This window comes from Panulirus ornatus, chromosome 33 (assembly GCF_036320965.1).
Source record: "Panulirus ornatus isolate Po-2019 chromosome 33, ASM3632096v1, whole genome shotgun sequence".
NCBI classification, from domain to species: domain Eukaryota; kingdom Metazoa; phylum Arthropoda; class Malacostraca; order Decapoda; family Palinuridae; genus Panulirus; species Panulirus ornatus.
The window spans coordinates 5,565,844-5,583,996 of record NC_092256.1 but is presented as its reverse complement, the minus strand read 5'-3'; the positions used below and the strand labels follow the sequence as shown (position 1 = coordinate 5,583,996).

The window sequence follows — 18,153 nt, the reverse complement described above, 5'->3', positions numbered from 1 at the left end:
AAAGATGGAGTGAAAAAGATTTTGAGTGATCGGGGCCTGAACATGCAGGAGGGTGAAAGGCTTGCAAGGAATAGAGTGAACTGGAACGATGTGGTATACCGGGGTTGACGTGCTGTGAATGGATTGAACCAGGGCATGTGAAGCGTCTGGGGTAAACCATGGAAAGTTCTGTGGGGCCTAGATGTGGAAAGGGAGTTGTGGTTTCGGTGCATTAATACATGACAGCTAGAGAGTGAGTGTGAACGAGTAGGGCCTTTGTTGTCTTTTCCTAGCAGTACCTCGCACACATGAGGGGGGAGGGGGTTGTTATTCCATGTGTGGCGAGGTGGCGATGGGAATAAATAAAGGCAGACAGTATGAATTATGTACATGTGTATATATGTATATGTCTGTGTGTGTATATATATGTATACATTGAGATGTATAGGTATGTATATTTGCGTGTTTGGACGTGTATGTATATACATGTGTATGTGGGTGGGTTGGGCCATTCTTTCGTCTGTTTCCTTGCGCTACCTCGCTAACGCGGTAGACAGCAACAAAGGAAAATAGAAAAAAAAAAAAAAAAATATATATATATATATATATATATATATATATATATATATATATATACATATATATACATTGGAAAGGATCACAGTTTTGCGCATGGACTCCTAGGAATGAATATATATATATATATATATATATATATATATATATATATATATATATATATATATATATATATATATCTTCTTTCATACTATTCGCCATTTCCCGCATTAGCGAGGTAGCGTTGAGAACAGAGGACTAGGCCCTTGAGGGAATATCCTCACCTGGGCCCCTTCTCTGTTCCCTCTTTTGGAAAATTAAAAAAAAAAAAAAAAAGTGAGAGGGGAGGATTTCCAGCCCCCCGCTCCCTCCCCTTTTAGTCGCCTTCTACGACACGCAGGGAATACGTGGGAAGTATTCTTTCACCCCTACCCCCAGGGATATATATATATATATATATATATATATATATATATATATATATATATATATATATATATATATATATATATATATTCATACTATTCGCCATCTCATGCGTCAGCGAGCTAACGTTAAGAACAGAGGACTGAGCCTTTGAGGGAAATCCTCACTTGGCCCCTTTATCTGTTCCTTCTTTTGGAAAATGAAAAGCGAGAGGGAAGGATTTCCAGCTCCCCGCTCCCTGCCTTTAGTCACCTTGTACGACTTGCAGGGAATACGTGGGAAGTATTCTTTCTCCCCTGTCCCCAGGATAATATATATATATATATATATATATATATATATATATATATATATATATGTTTACCAAATGGCGTCCTAGCTTCGTCTCTTCGATATATATCAACTGACTGTGATATTTTTCTCTTGTGTCTCCCCTGATGATGTGATTATTACACGAAAGTGCTTGGGAACTTTTCGTGTTTCATTTTCCCCGTGGACTCATAGGAATATGTGTTGTGTGTGTGTGTGTGTGTGTGTGTGTGTGTGTGTGTGTGTGTGTGTGTGTGTGTGTGTGTGTGTGTAGCGGAAAAACAAAGAAATAACAGTTCATTAATAACTAAAAGAGAAATAAACGCGCATAAGATAGATATCAAAGACAAAAGTTAGTGTAAAATGTAAAATACAGAAGAGAACAATAAATAAGCAGAGAGAATGGGAACTGAAAGAAAACGACAAGAAGGTTGAGTGAGATGTTATGGAATCGCATAAAGAAAAACAGAGAATAAAAGAGAAAAAAAAAATCACTAGCATGGATAAGAATCCTAAAGTATTTCCCTCACATGCGAAGACCGCGAAGCTGAGATTGGAGCTACTTAGAGATGAAGAGGAATGTAAAGGTGATCCGTGGAAAGTAAGTTCGAGGCGTTTAAATCAATCTGAGTCTGTATTCAGTGCAATACAAGACATGTGAAATGATACTCGTGAGGTCGAAGTAAACGCAACAACACTGGGAAAAGACGGACTTAAGGAAAGTTCGGCTTTACGACCAGATGAATGATCAGTTACGTTCCCATAGATAGAAAATCAATGGCAAACTCCCACACGATTTTCTTTTGAGACAGAACATAGATGACGTCAGTGTAGATGACGTCATCACAATAGCCTGTTTCATGATATACAAAGCAGGATTTACACTTCAACCCACAGAATATTGAGCTGTATTTTGATTTATAACGATGCTTGAATAGAGCCGTCAAGAAACTAATTCAAACAGCATGTTAAGAACAGCTATGTTGACAAAGGCCTGCATGGCCCTGTACCAAGGAAGAGAACACGCACACAGTTCCCTGCAGATTAAGGGAACTCTAATGACACACTAATGCAAGGGACAACAAAAGATACAGTCTGACTTTTGCCGAGGTTTTTGCCAAAGAAACGAAATAAAGTACCAAAATAAAGCAAAACAGAAAAGCTTCGAAATACATCCAGGAACGTGTCGGACACGACCATATCCTCCACTCTGGCCTGGAAACCCCAGACGATCAACATCACAAACATCTGCTCCCCTAAAGCTGGAAATCTTATATAGGTGTTGTAATATTTTTTCCTGAGTGCAGCTGCTTCATATCTGAGGGGGGTTATTCGTCATGTTTGGAATACTGCTCACATATCTGGGAAGGCTCATCCTCCACCTCAGTTAACTAGAATGGAATCAAAATCCTTCAGTCTCATTAATTCTTCTGGCATCCCCTCTCTTCGACCTTCTTTTTAGTATACCGCGATGTTGCAGCTGCTGCTCTTTTGTCTATAGGTATTATCTTAACCACTGCTCTCGTGTACTGTCTGTATGTGTCCCCACCCCTTAGGTTTGGATCCTCGGTACGTGTTTAGTTGCTGTTTCCTAGAACTTCTGTGTGAAGACCGGCCACTCTTACTGCCTATCATGTCTCCTTCTCCCCTGAAACAGCTAAGTTGTGGAATTTTCTTCCTTCCTTTGTTTTTCCCTCTTCATAGAACCTTTCTTCTTTTAAGTCAGGTCTAAAAACACCTGAGAAACACTGATCAATTCCATTCTTTTTTCTTTCATACGAAACAGCCGTGACTAACGTATGTTATTTGCCCAAGTCATGCTGGTAGCGAAAGGATCCAAGTTATAGGAAGTGGACCCTCAGCTAGGAATTACCGTCCGTATTCATTACAATAATGATATACAGAACAGTCAAAGACAGCACCGTAAGATGTAGGTGACGATGTCAAGACACAAGGGAAAAATGCAGGAAGATTTAAATATACAAACGGGAAGGACGAAGTAAATGAAGATGTTTTTATCAAGTACGTTCTTGAAAGACTAACAATGCAACAGTTACAGCTTACAAGCGGCCAAGCTGGAAAAGAAACCGGCAGAGGGAAATTACATCGAGGAGTAGTCACAAATGGAAGGTTGGTATTCACAAATCGTACCAATGATTAGTACTGTATTGGCGAAGCAGGTAATGAGAAGAGCAATTATGATTACCTTCACTACGAGAGATAAAAACCTTATTAGGTAAATTTAGATTTTAGTGTTTAGTTGTTTAGTGTTTAAAGATGCAAAACTGAATACTGACGCGTTCTATGGTCACTTACAGATCAAGATGAAATCAGAAAGAATACAGTGGCAACTGATATACATAATGGAGGAAAAGAAACATATGGATCACCATGAAAAGCTTGACACCTATACACCCGTGAGAGACGAGAGATGTATATGAATCCATATGAAGAGGAAGAAATGGAGGGAATAAACAAAACGAACTCAGACTAAAAACTTCTCCATAAGTAAGAAACAGAATCACTGAATCGGCAGAAAAAAATATACTGGAAAGACTGATCAGTGTAAAGCCTGCCAGTAAGGGAAATGTTCCTGGATTTGGACAACCCTGAAGGATCTCGAGCCATTACAACTATTCCCAGATGTGGTGCTTTTACCTGAGCCCAAGTTGGTACCTATTTATCGACCAACCATAAAGTACGAGCATCTGGGGTGATATACGGAGGTACCAGTGGTTGGTGTGGGTAAAGGTACTCCGCTGGGTACAAAGAGAAAACGAAATAAACTGGAAGCAATGTGTGTCAGAGTCGAAATATATTTTACCGACAGTACGAAGGTAAAAGAACAAGCTTATAATCACACTAAAGGCCATGAGGAACTCGTCCCCTCGAACTGACCTTCCTCAAGGTCCCAGACCTTCGTACCCAGGACTTGTGTACCCAAACATCTTATAAATTCGTGCGCACTTAATCTACGGTTCTCCAACTAAACCAGTATGTATTATACAAATCTATGATGTATAAGTAATGCGCTCCATGGTAATTTTTGATCTAAATAGCCCTACATCACGCAGAGTGTAAAGAATACTAGGATGTTTACACCGATATTTCTTCAACACCTGCAACAGTGAATATGTGAACAAATACTACTACACAGTTCACTGACATACGAGAGATTTGCCGTTCTGTAGATGTCCATCAGGAAGCCCTATCAATATGTAAACATCATTGAGAATGACTTACCGTTGTGCCACTATATGCCCTAACGTCAACAAAGGTTACCTGTGTGTGCACATATCTAAGAACATATTATCACTTACACACGTACTGGAAGAACATATACACTTGGTGAACATTAGTATGGACACAGCATGATGAGATGCAAACTGGACGAATATCTGAACATGAGAAGGATGGATGACTTACCTTCAAGTGGTCCATCTTGGGGTTGTGTTTGATCAGCGCTCTCATCGCTGGCCACTCCCCCTCGAGGTAAGGGCTGTTAGAAACCTCCTACACTGTTATCGGGGGAGGAGGCATCTTGCTTAACAGGGGTTTCTAGGAGATATGTCTTTGTGGGGGTGATTCTGAGGAGGCGTTGTGGAGGCGGAGGTATTGTAGATGAAAAAGGGATGTCACTCAAGTCTGAGATAAGGGCTAGTGTTTCTGAACGACGAAGTGTTTCTGAGGGGAGACGTGAGTGTTGCTCGGACACGAGGCGGGGAAGAGGTGTATTCTGAGGCTGTGAGGGGATGAAAGACGGTAAGTTGGGTTCCTACTTTGTTAAAAGAATGATTTTCCTCGCAAGGTTTAGGAAGGAAAATGTGGTACTGGAGTGGAAGGTGTCGCTCCTGCAGTGTGTCTTAGAGCGAGGAATAAAGGTGTACTGTGAGGCGAGGTGATATGTACCTTGATGAATGGAAGAAGGAACAATGTTTTACGAGAGTTCTTGTTATAGTACTTCTCACGCTTAGAGAAGAGGGAGAGGAAAGTATACATACAGCGAGGGGCAAGGTATCCTGTAGTGTAAGGTTGGTGTATGGGGCAGGAGGGGTCCTTATGAAGGCTATATGATATAGCCTCCTCCTTTGAACCAGGGCCGGCACTGCCTCTTTTCCTTTGTACACAAACAGTTTCTCACACTTTCTTCAGTAAATTTTTGTCATATTTTCCTTGTTGCTTATACAGTTTTCAAGAGGTTCAGCACAGTTCAGTTCTCTTTCTGTTTCTTTGCATGATACATAAAAACACGGTCTCCTGAAATGTGTTAAAGACATTTTCTTCAGTGATATATATATATATATATATATATATATATATATATATATATATATATATATATATAGATATATATGACACCATATCTGGCACTAATTCATCCTGGTGTATCTCCAGGACATACAAATCCAGAACAATACAAAAAACTAGATAACGTCAACAACATTGATAACAGAAACATGAACATTACCAAGTCATCAATATGTACAAATGTAATACAGAAACTGGCCATGTACCAGCGTTATGTAATGTCACGTATAGAAACTATATGGCTGACGTTATATAATGTCACAAATACAAACGTATCGCAGACGTTCTATAATATCACGTATAGACGCGTATAGCTGACGTTCTGTATGTCGCGTATAGAAACACAGCTGACGTTCTCTGCTGTCGCTGGGAAACGCTGGCATCACAAATGTAAAGCCATATGTGCTGCCGCTCTATAACGTCACAAAAAACACCAACCAATGACTGACAGGCTATTACGTCACAAATGTAAACAATCCTCTGGATTCGCGGGTATTTGGAGAGGCTGATCCCAGGGGCGTTGTTCCTCTCCCAGGCAGCTGGTCGTGGGCAGGTGGTACTCCGACCAGCCCAGCCTGTGGGTCGTGGGCAGGTGGTACTCTGACCAGCCCAGCATGTGGGTCGTGGGCAGGTGGTGCTCCGACCAGCCCAGCACGTGGGTTGTGGGCAGGTGGCGGTTCCGACTAGCCCAGCATGTGGGTCGTGGGCAAGTGGCGGCTCCGACCAGCCCAGCTTGTGGGTTGTGGGCAGGTGGTGCTCCGACCAGCCCAGCTTGTGGGTCGTGGGCAGGTGGTGCTCCGACCAGCCCAGCCTGTGGATCGTGGGCAGGTGGTGCTCCGACCAGCCCAGCTTGTGGGTCGTGGGCAGGTGGTGCTCCGACCAGCCCAGCTTGTGGGTCGTGGGCAGGTGGTGCTCTGACCAGCCCAGCCTGTGGATCGTGGGCAGGCGGTGCTCCGACCAGCCCAGCCTGTGGATCGTGGGCAGGTGGTGCTCCGACCAGCCCAGCTTGTGGGTTGTGGGCAGGTGGTGCTCTGACCAGCCCAGCTCGTGGGTCATGGGCAAGCGGTACTCCGGCCACTATAATTCTCTTAAGAGCTTCAAGTCAAGCAAGTCACCTCCCAGCATAGTTTAATATTTCTGAACTTTTACTTCCAGTCCTACAGTTATCTAGCGGCTCTCTCTCTCTCTCTCTCTCTCTCTCTCTCTCTCTCTCTCTCTCTCTCTCTCTCTCTCTCTCTCTCTCACATTCTTACTTACCACTTAAGTAAGTAGTCTCACTACAGTCCCACAGGACGAGGCACGTCTTGCTCTGAATATGTCTAGAACAATGACCCAAATTTCGCTCGATATAAAAGACAAAAGCTAAAACAATCCAGACGAGAGACAATTGCAGAGTTGGGAGATACAGAAAAAAGATAAAAAATATAATGAAAAAAAAAAATGGCTGAAAGGAAGATATGAGAAATTAGCCACAAGAACAAAGCTAGATATCATAAATGCAAGAACGCTAAATGTTTTAGCTTCATTAATAACGGATCTGGCAAAGCTAAATATATAACTGTCAAACAAGGGACCAGAAATCTAAAATGAACAATTCAAATATCAACATGCCTCAGGGAATTACGCCTGAGATGCCAGCTGAGGATTTCCGTGCTTATCTCTAGGTGTTATGAAGGTTAAGCAGCCATGAGAGTCAGGAATGTTAAGTTCACTCGTGCCTCAAATCTTTATTCTAGAAATAAAAGTGAAGAACTTGAGTGTGAGTGCGAGTTTATGTCTTATGAGAGTGTTATATGTTTACACACACATATATATATATATATATATATATATATATATATATATATATATATATATATATATATATATACTTATTTCTTTATTTACTTTGCTTTGTCGCTGTCTCCCACGTTAGCGAGGTAGCGCAAGGAAACAGACGAAAGAATGGCCCAACCCACCCACATACACATGTATATACATACACGTCCACACACGCAAATATACATACCTATACATCTCAACGTATACATATATATACACACACAAACATATACATATATACACATGTGAACAATTCATACTGTCTGCCTTCATTCATTTCCATCGCCACCTCGCCACACATGAAATAACAACCCCCCCCTCATGTGTGCGAGGTAGCACTAGAAAAAGACAACAAAGGCCACATTCGTTCAAACTCAGTCTCTAGCTGTCATGTAATAATGCACCGAAACTACAGCTCCCTTTCCACATCCAGGCCTCACAGAACTTTCCATGGTTTACCCCAGACGCTTCACATGCCCTGGTTCAATCCATTGACAGCACGTCGACCCAGGTATACCACATCGTTCCAATTCACTCTATTCCTGGCAAGCCTTCCACTCTCCTGCATGTTCAGGCCCCGATCACTCAAAATCTTTTTCACTCCATCTTTCCACCTCCAATTTGGTCTCCCACTTCTCCTCGTTTCCTGCACCTCTGACACATATATCCTCTTGGTCAATCTTTCCTTACTCATTCTCTCCATGTGACCAAACCACTTCAAAACACCCTCTTTTGCTCTCTCAACCACACTCTTTTTATTACCACGCATCTCTCTTACCCTATAATTACTTACTCGATCAAACCACCTCACATCACATATTGTCCTCAAACATCTCATTTCCAGCACATCCATCCTCCTCCGCACAACTCTATCCATAGCCCACGCCTCGCAACCATATAACATTGTTGGAACCATTATTCCTTCAAACATACCCACTTTTGCTTTCCGAGATAATGTTCTCGACTTCCACACATTCTTCAACGCTCCCAGAATGTTCGCCCCCTCCCCCACCCTATGATTCACTTCCGCTTCCATGGTTCCATCCGCTGCCAAATCCACCCCCAGATATCTAAAACACTTGACTTCCTCCAGTTTTTCTCCATTTAAACTTACCTCCCAATTTACTTGACCCGCACCCTACTGTACCTAATAACCTTTCTCTTATTCACATTTACTCTCAACTTTCTTCTTTCACACACTTTACCATACTCAGTCACCAGATTCTGCAGTTTCTCACCCGAATCAGCCACCAGCGGTGTATCATCAGCGAACAACTACTGACTCACTTCCCAAGCTCTCTCATCCACAACAGCCTGCATACTTGCCCCTCTTTACAAAACTCTTGCATATACCTCCCTAACAACCCCATCCATAAACAAATTAAACAACCATGGAGACATCACACACCCCTGCCGCAAACCTACATTCACTGAGAACCAATCATTTTCCTCTCTTCCTACACGTACACATGCCTTACATCCTAAATAAAACTTTTCACTGCTTTTAACAACTTGCCTCCCACACCATATATTCTTCATACCTTCCACAGAGCATCTCTATCAACTCTATCATAAGCCTTCTCCAGATCCATAAATGCTACATACAAATCCATTTGCTTTTCTAAGTACTTCTCATATACATTCCTCAAAGCAAACACCTGATCCACACATCCTCTACCACTTCTGAAACCACACTGCTCTTCCCCAATCTGGTGCTCTGGACCTACCTTCACCCTCTCGATCAATACCATCCCATATAATTTACCAGGAATACTCAACAAACTTATACCTCTGTAATTTGAGCACTCACTCTTATCCCCTTTGCCTTTGTACAATGGCACTATGCAAGCATTCCGCCAACCCTCAGGCACCTCACCATGAATCATACATACATCAAATAACCTCACTAACCAGTCGACAATACAGTCACCCCCTTTTCTTTTTTTAATAAATTCCTCTGCAATACCTTCCACTATGTAGCTGTCATGTATGATGCACCGAAAACCAGAGCCCTCTATGCATAACCAGGCCCCACAGACGTTTCCCTGGTCTCCTCTGATCACATCATACGCTTTGAGTCAGCCTATCGACAGTGCGTCGTTCCCTGTATACCACACCGGTCCCAATTCGCTCTATCCTATGCACGCCTCTCACTTTCCTAAAAGTTCAGACCGTGATACATCAAAGCCTCTTCTAAAACTTCATCCTTCCACCTCCTATTCGTTCTTACCCTCCTTCTTTCTCCGTCCACATCTGACACGTGAGTCTGTCTTCACTCATCCTCTCTCTATGTCCGAACCATTTCAAAATATCCTGGTCAGCTGTCTCAATCAAAATACGTTTACTGGCAAACCTTGCTCTTATAATCGTATTCCTTACACGGTCAGCCTGCTAACACCACACAGTGTCCTCAGTCATTTCATTTCCAACAAGTTCACCCTCATTTTTCTTTTTTTTTTTTTTTGCGTTCAGGGGAAACAAATACATACAAATACAGCGCATTTCTATCTAGGTCGGCATATTAACTCAGCAATCTAGCAAAGACCACACACCAACATACAACTCAAACATAGGTAGCAAACTAATACCTAACTCTCCAACGAAGACAACAAACTAAAAGACGGAAGATAATGACAGAATCCTAACAAAAATAATGAAATAGCACATCAACAAACAATACATTGCACACCAAAAAAAGGCTGCACAACAACAAAGACAGCACACCAAGAAAGACAGCACAACAACAAAGACAGCACACCAAGAAAGACAGCACAACAACAAAGACAGCACACCAAGAAAGACAGCACAACAACAAAGACAGCACACCAAGAAAGACAGCACAACAACAAAGACAGCACACCAACAATGACAGCACATACACAATGACAGCACACCTACAAAATATTCTTTCCAACAATGACGGCACACCAACAAAGATATCACGACAACAAAGACAGTACACCAACAGAGACATCACGCCAACAAAGACAGTACACCACCAGAAATATCACGCCAACAAATACAGTACAACAATGATATCACGCCAACAAAGACAGTACACCAAAAGAAATATCACGCCAACAAAGACAGCACACCAACAAAGACAGTATACCAACAAAGACAGTACACCAATAGAGACATCTCGCCAACAAAGACAGTACACCAACAGAGATATCACGCCAACAAAAGCAGCACACCAACTAATACAGGACACTAACAAAGGCAGCAACCAACAAAGACAACACATCAACAAAGACAGCACACCAACAACAGAGATATCAAAACAACAAAGACAGCGCACCAACAAAGATAGCAACCTAACAAATACAGCAAACCAAACGACAGAACACCAACAGAGATATCAAAACAACAAAGACAGCACACCAACAAAGATAGCAACCTAACAAATACAGCAAACCAACAACGACAGAACACCAACAAAGACAGTACACCAGAAAGACAGCACACCAAAAAACAGAACACCATATTGACAGCACAGCAACAATGACAGCACATCAACAAAGACAGCACACCAACAGAGATATCAAACCAACAAAAAAATCACATCAACAATGACATCACACCAACAATGACAGCACATCAACAAAGACATATCACACCAACAGAGACAGCACACCAACAGAGATATCCCACCAACAAAGAAACACACCAACAAAGACAGCACAGCAACAAAGAAACACACCAACAAAGACAGCACAGCAACAAAGACAGCACAGCAACAAAGACAGCACACCAACAGAGATATCCCACCAACAAAGAAACACACCAACAAAGACAGAACAGCAACAAAGACAGCACAGCAACAAAGACAGCACAGCAACAAAGACAGCACAGCAACAAAGAAACACACCAACAAAGACAGCACAGCAACAAAGACAGCACAGCAACAAAGACAGCACACCAACAGAGATATCCCACCAACAAAGAAACACACCAACAAAGACAGCACAGCAACAAAGACAGCACAGCAACAAAGACAGCACAGCAACAAAGACAGCACAGCAACAAAGACAGCGCAGTATAGCGTTCAGAGGAGCTAACGAAGCGGAAGTCTCTGAGACTCAACTTCCGGTCAAGCAGATCCTAACGTTCACCTTTTTTTTTTTTCATCTTTTATGACTCAGGCAGCGGCGGCCCTGGGGGGGAGGGGTTGCCCTCTGACACGCGAGAGAGAGAGAGAGAGAGAGAGAGAGAGAGAGAGAGAGAGAGAGAGAGAGAGAGAGAGAGAGAGAGAGAGAGAGAGAGAGTACTTTTAGGACGAGATTTCGCCAAAGGGTAATGCCGAAGTGCCCCGCCCCCTACCCGGACATCTGGCTATGGTAATAACGCCGTGGGTGAGTTCAGCTGGAGTTGACAATAACAATACAACAAACCATTTCATAATCGTATCTACATTTACTCCCTACTATCTACTTGCCACCCCTAGAAGTACAATGACTATTGTCTTTTCTTTTTCCATCAAGATGTCGCACAGTTTTGTATGCGGTCTTTCCAATGTAGTCTATGGTCTTCTTGTACACTTCATCACTCGATTTCTCTCTTAAAGAGGCCCAAATGTCTGTTTATGTAGTCGTTTGTCTTTCACAGATGATGTCCTGTCGTAATTGTCACGCATCTTTCTCTTCACTCGAAGCAACGGCCAAAGCATGGTGAGAGTGTACGTGGTCTTAACAATTATATCTAACGCTACAAGGAGGTGTATATAGGAAGCTGTGGTTTCGGTACATTACACATGACAGCTAGAGACTGAGGGTGAACGAATGTGGCCTTTGTTGTCTGTTTTCCTGGCGCCATCTCGCTGAGGCAGGTGGGTGGCCATGCTGCTTCCTTCGGGGTGGGGTAGTGACAGGAATGGATGTACATGTGTATATATGTATATGGCTGTGTATGAGTATATGTATGTATATGGTGATATGCATATGTATGTATATGGCTGTGTCTATGTATGTATATGTTGATATGCATATGTATGTATATGTTGAGAAGGAGATGGAGTGAGTATTTTGAAGGTTTGTTGAATGTGTTTGATGATAGAGTGGCAGATATAGGGTGTTTTGGTCGAGGTGGTGTGCAAAGTGAGAGGGTTAGGGAAAATGATTTGGTAAACAGAGAAGAGGTAGTGAAAGCTTTGCGGAAGATGAAAGCCGGCAAGGCAGCAGGTTTGGATGGTATTGCAGTGGAATTTATTAAAAAAGGGGGTGACTGTATTGTTGACTGGTTGGTAAGGTTATTTAATGTATGTATGACTCATGGTGAGGTGCCTGAGGATTGGCGGAATGCGTGCATAGTGCCATTGTACAAAGGCAAAGGGGATAAGAGTGAGTGCTCAAATTACAGAGGTATAAGTTTGTTGAGTATTCCTGGTAAATTGTATGGGAGGGTATTGATTGAGAGGGTGAAGGCATGTACAGAGCATCAGATTCGGGAAGAGCAGTGTGGTTTCAGAAGTGGTAGAGGATGTGTGGATCAGGTGTTTGCTTTGAAGAATGTATGTGAGAAATACTTAGAAAAGCAAATGGATTTGTATGTAGCATTTATGGATCTGGAGAAGGCATATGATAGAGTTGATAGAGATGCTCTGTGGAAGGTATTAAGAATATATGGTGTGGGAGGCAAGTTGTTAGAAGCAGTGAAAAGTTTTTATCGAGGATGTAAGGCATGTGTACGTGTAGGAAGAAAGGAAAGTGATTGGTTCTCAGTGAATGTAGGTTTGCGGCAGGGGTGTGTGATGTCTCCATGGTTGTTTAATTTGTTTATGGATGGGGTTGTTAGGGAGGTAAATGCAAGAGTTTTGGAAAGTGGGGCAAGTATGAAGTCTGTTGGGGATGAGAGAACTTGGGAAGTGAGTCAGTTGTTGTTCGCTGATGATACAGCGCTGGTGGCTGATTCATGTGAGAAACTGCAGAAGCTGGTGAATGAGTTTGGTAAAGTGTGTGGAAGAAGAAAGTTAAGAGTAAATGTGAATAAGAGCAAGATTATTAGGTACAGTAGGGTTGAGGGTCAAGTCAATTGGGAGGTGAGTTTGAATGGAGAAAAACTGGAGGAAGTGAAGTGTTTTAGATATCTGGGAGTGGATCTGGCAGCGGATGGGACCATGGAAGCGGAGGTGGATCATAGGGTGGGGGAGGGGGCGAAAATTCTGGGGGCCTTGAAGAATGTGTGGAAGTCAAGAACATTATCTCGGAAAGCAAAAATGGGTATGTATGAAGGAATAGTGGTTCCAGTAATGTTGTATGGTTGCGAGGCGTGGGCTATGGATAGAGTTGTGCGCAGGAGGATGGATGTGCTGGAAATGAGATGTTTGAGGACAATGTGTGGTGTGAAGTGGTTTGATCGAGTGAGTAACGTAAGGGTAAGAGAGATGTGTGGAAATAAAAAGAGCGTGGTTGAGAGAGCAGAAGAGGGTGTTTTGAAGTGGTTTGGGCACATGGAAACAATGAGTGAGGAAAGATTGACCAAGAGGATATATGTGTCGGAGGTGGAGGGAACTAGGAGAAGAGGGAGACCAAATTGGAGGTGGAAAGATGGAGTGAAAAAGATTTTGTGTGATCGGGGCCTGAACATGCAGGAGGGTGAAAGGAGGGCAAGAAACAGAGTGAATTGGAGCGATGTGGTATACCGGGGTTGACGTGCTGTCAGTGGATTGAATCAGGGCATGTGAAGCGTCTGGGGTAAACCATGGAAAGCTGTGTAGGTATGTATATTTGCGTGTGTGGACGTATGTATATACATGTGTATGGGGGGGGGGGGGGTTGGGCCATTTCTTCCGTCTGTTTCCTTGCGCTACCTCGCAAACGCGGGAGACAGCGACAAAGTATAATAAAAAAATAAAAAAAAAATATATATATATATATATATATATATATATATATATATATATATATATATATATATATATTGGTGTGTGGTCGTATGTATATACATGTGTATGGGGGTGGGTTGGGCCATTTCTTTCGTCTGTTTCCTTGCGCTACCTCGCAAACGCGGGAGACAGCGACAAAGCAAAAAAAAAAAAAAAAAATATATATATATATATATATATATATATATATATATATATATATATATATATATATATATATATCACAAACCTCCAACAGCCAGGATTGAACCCAGGACCCCCGTGCAACAGGCGGGAGCGAACAGGCTAGGCTATGATCCTGGGTTGGATCCTGGCTGTTGGAGGTTTGTATGTTCTATGAAGGTGCGCGTTTATTTGCACTTTGTTCGTATATATATACATATATATATATATATATATATATATATATATATATATATATATATATATATATATATATATACATATATATATATATATTTCTCCATTCAAACTCACCTCCCAATTGACTTGACCCTCACCCCTACTGTACCTAATAACCTTGCTCTTATTCACATTTACTCTCAACTTTCTTCTTCCACACACTTTACCAAACTCAGTCACCAGCTTCTGCAGTTTCTCACATGAATCAGCCACCAGCGCTGTATCATCAGCGAACAACAATTGACTCACTTCCCAAGCTCTCTCATCCCCAACAGACTTCATACTTGCCCCTCTTTCCAGGACTCTTGCATTTACCTCCTTTACAACCCCATCCATAAACAAATTAAACAACCATGGAGACATCACACACCCCTGCCGCAAACCTACATTCACTGAGAACCAATCACTTTCCTCTCTTCCTTTGTCGCTGTCTCCCGCGTTTGCGAGGTAGCGCAAGGAAACAGACGAAAGAAATGGCCCAACCCCCCCCCCCATACACATGTATATACATACGTCCACACACGCAAATATACATACCTACACAGCTTTCCATGGTTTACCCCAGACGCTTCACATGCCCTGCTTCAATCCACTGACAGCACGTCAACCCCGGTATACCACATCGCTCCAATTCACTCTATTCCTTGCCCTCCTTTCACCCTCCTGCATGCTCAGGCCCCGATCACACAAAATCTTTTTCACTCCATCTTTCCACCTCCAATTTGGTCTCCCTCTTCTCCTTGTTCCCTCCACCTCCGACACATATATCCTCTTGGTCAATCTTTCCTCACTCATCCTCTCCATGTGCCCAAACCACTTCAAAACACCCTCTTTTGCTCTCTCAACCACGCTCTTTTTATTTCCACACATCTCTCTTACCCTTACGTTACTCACTCGATCAAACCACCTCACACCACACATTGTCCTCAAACATCTCATTTCCAGCACATCCATCCTCCTGCGCACAACTCTATCCATAGCCCACGCCTCGCAACCATACAACATTGTTGGAACCACTATTCCTTCAAACATACCCATTTTTGCTTTCCGAGATAATGTTCTCGACTTCCACACATTCTTCAAGGCCCCCAGGATTTTCGCCCCCTCCCCCACCCTATGATCCACTTCCGCTTCCATGGTTCCATCCGCTGCCAGATCCACTCCCAGATATCTAAAACACTTCACTTCCTCCAGTTTTTCTCCATTCAAACTCACCTCCCAATTGACTTGACCCTCAACCCTACTGTACATAATAACCTTGCTCTTATTAACATTTACTCTTAACTTTCTTCTTCGACACACTTTTCCAAACTCAGTCACCAGCTACTGCAGTTTCTCACATGAATCAGCCACCAGCGCTGTATCATCAGCGAACAACAACTGACTCACTTCCCAAGCTCTCTCATCCCCAACAGACTTCATACTTGCCCCTCTTTCCAAAACTCTTGCATTTACCTCCCTAACAACCCCATCCATAAACAAATTAAACAACCATGGAGACATCACACACCCCTGCCGCAAACCTACATTCACTGAGAACCAATCACTTTCCTCTCTTCCTACACGTACACATGCCTTACATCCTCGATAAAAACTTTTCACTGCTTCTAACAACTTTCCTCCCACACCATATATTCTTAATACCTTCCACAGAGCATCTCTATCAACTCTATCATATGCCTTCTCCAGATCCGTAAATGCTACATACAAATCCATTTGCTTTTCTAAGTATTTCTCACATACATTCTTCAAAGCAAACACCTGATCCACACATCCTCTACCACCTCTGAAACCACACTGCTCTTCCCCAATCTGATGCTCTGTACATGCCTTCACCCTCTCAATCAATACCCTCCCATATAATTTACCAGGAATACTCAACAAACTTATACCTCTGTAATTTGAGCACTCACTCTTATCCCCTTTGCCTTTGTACAATGGCACTATGCACGCATTCCGCCAATCCTCAGGCACCTCACCATGAGTCATACATACATTAAATAACCTTACCAACCAGTCAACAATACAGTCACCCCCTTTTTTAATAAATTCCACTGCAATACCATCCAAACCTGCTGCCTTGCCGGTTTTCATCTTCCGCAAAGCTTTCACTACCTCTTCTCTGTTTACCAAATCATTTTCCCTAACCCTCTCACTTTGCACACCACCTCGACCAAAACACCCTATATCTGCCACTCTATATATATATATATATATATATATATATATATATATATATATATATCATTATCATTATAATAATTAATCGCTGTTTCCCGTGTCAGCGAGGTACCGCCAGGAAACAGACGAAAAATGGCCCATACATTCATATACACATACATAAGCGCCCATACACGCACATATATATTACTATACATATACATATCTACATATGTACATATTCATACTTGCTTGCCTTCATCCATTTCTGGCGCTACCCCGCAGCTCAGGAAACAACATCGCTACCCTCTGCTTCAGCGAGGTAGCGCCAGGAAAACAGACAAAAAAGGCCACATTCGTTCATACTCAGTCTCTAGCTGTCATGCGTAATGCATCGAAACCATAGCTCTCTATCCACATCCAGGCCCCACGGACCTTTCTATGGTTTATTCCAGACGTTTCACAACCCCTGGTCAGTCCATTGACAGCACGTTGACCCCAGTATACCACATCGTTTCAATTCAATCTATTTCTTGCACGCCTTTCACCCTCCAGTATGTTCAGGACTCGATCCCTCAAAATCTTTTTTACTCTATCCTTCCACCTCCAACTTGGCCTCCAGCTTCTCCTCGTTCCCTCCATCTTTGACACATATATCCTCTTTGCAAATCTTTCCTCACTCATTCTCTCCATATGTCCAAACCATTTCAACACACCCTGTTCTGCTCCCTCAACCACAGTCTTTTTATTTCTACACATCTTTCTTACCCTCTCATTACTTACTCGATCAAACCACCTCACACCACCTCAAACATTTCATTTCCAACACATCCACCCTCGCAATCATATAGCATTATTGGAACCACCATTCTTTCAAACATACCCATTTTTGCTCTCCGGGATAACGTTCTCTCCTTCCACACATTCTTCATCGCTCTCAGAACCTTCGTCCCTCCCCCACCTGTGACTCACTTCCGCTTCCATGGTTCCATTCGCTGCTAAGTCCACTCCCATATATCTAAAGCTCTTCACTTCCTCTAATCTTTCTCCATTCAAACTTACATCCCAACCAACTTGTCCCTCAACCCTACTGAACCTTGCTCTTATTCACTTTTACTCTCAACTTTCTCCTTTCACACACTTTTCCAAACTCAGTCAATAGAGCTGTATCATCGGCAAACAACTGACTCACTTCCCAGACCCTCTCATTCCCAACAGATTGAGTACTCGCCCCTCTATCCAAAACTCTTGCATTTTCCTCCCTAACCACCTCATCCATAAACAAATTAAACAACCATATAAACATC

General features: G+C 42.5%; 1 protein-coding gene across 5 annotated transcripts in view; it reads right to left on the bottom strand.

Annotated features, from left to right (window-relative positions):
- LOC139759418 (uncharacterized) overlaps window positions 1-18,153 on the bottom strand; it is an 853,213-nt gene that overhangs the window by 387,885 nt on the left and 447,175 nt on the right. For 2 of the 5 annotated variants that reach the window (XM_071681510.1, XM_071681511.1), the window contains exon 2: window positions 4,699-5,529. The exons of the other annotated variants lie outside the window; for them this stretch is intronic. In XM_071681510.1, the coding sequence (XP_071537611.1) occupies window positions 4,699-4,743 (45 nt within the window). In that variant the 5' untranslated portion in view covers window positions 4,744-5,529. The remainder of the gene's footprint in view (window positions 1-4,698; window positions 5,530-18,153) is intronic. 5 annotated transcript variants of the gene reach the window in all.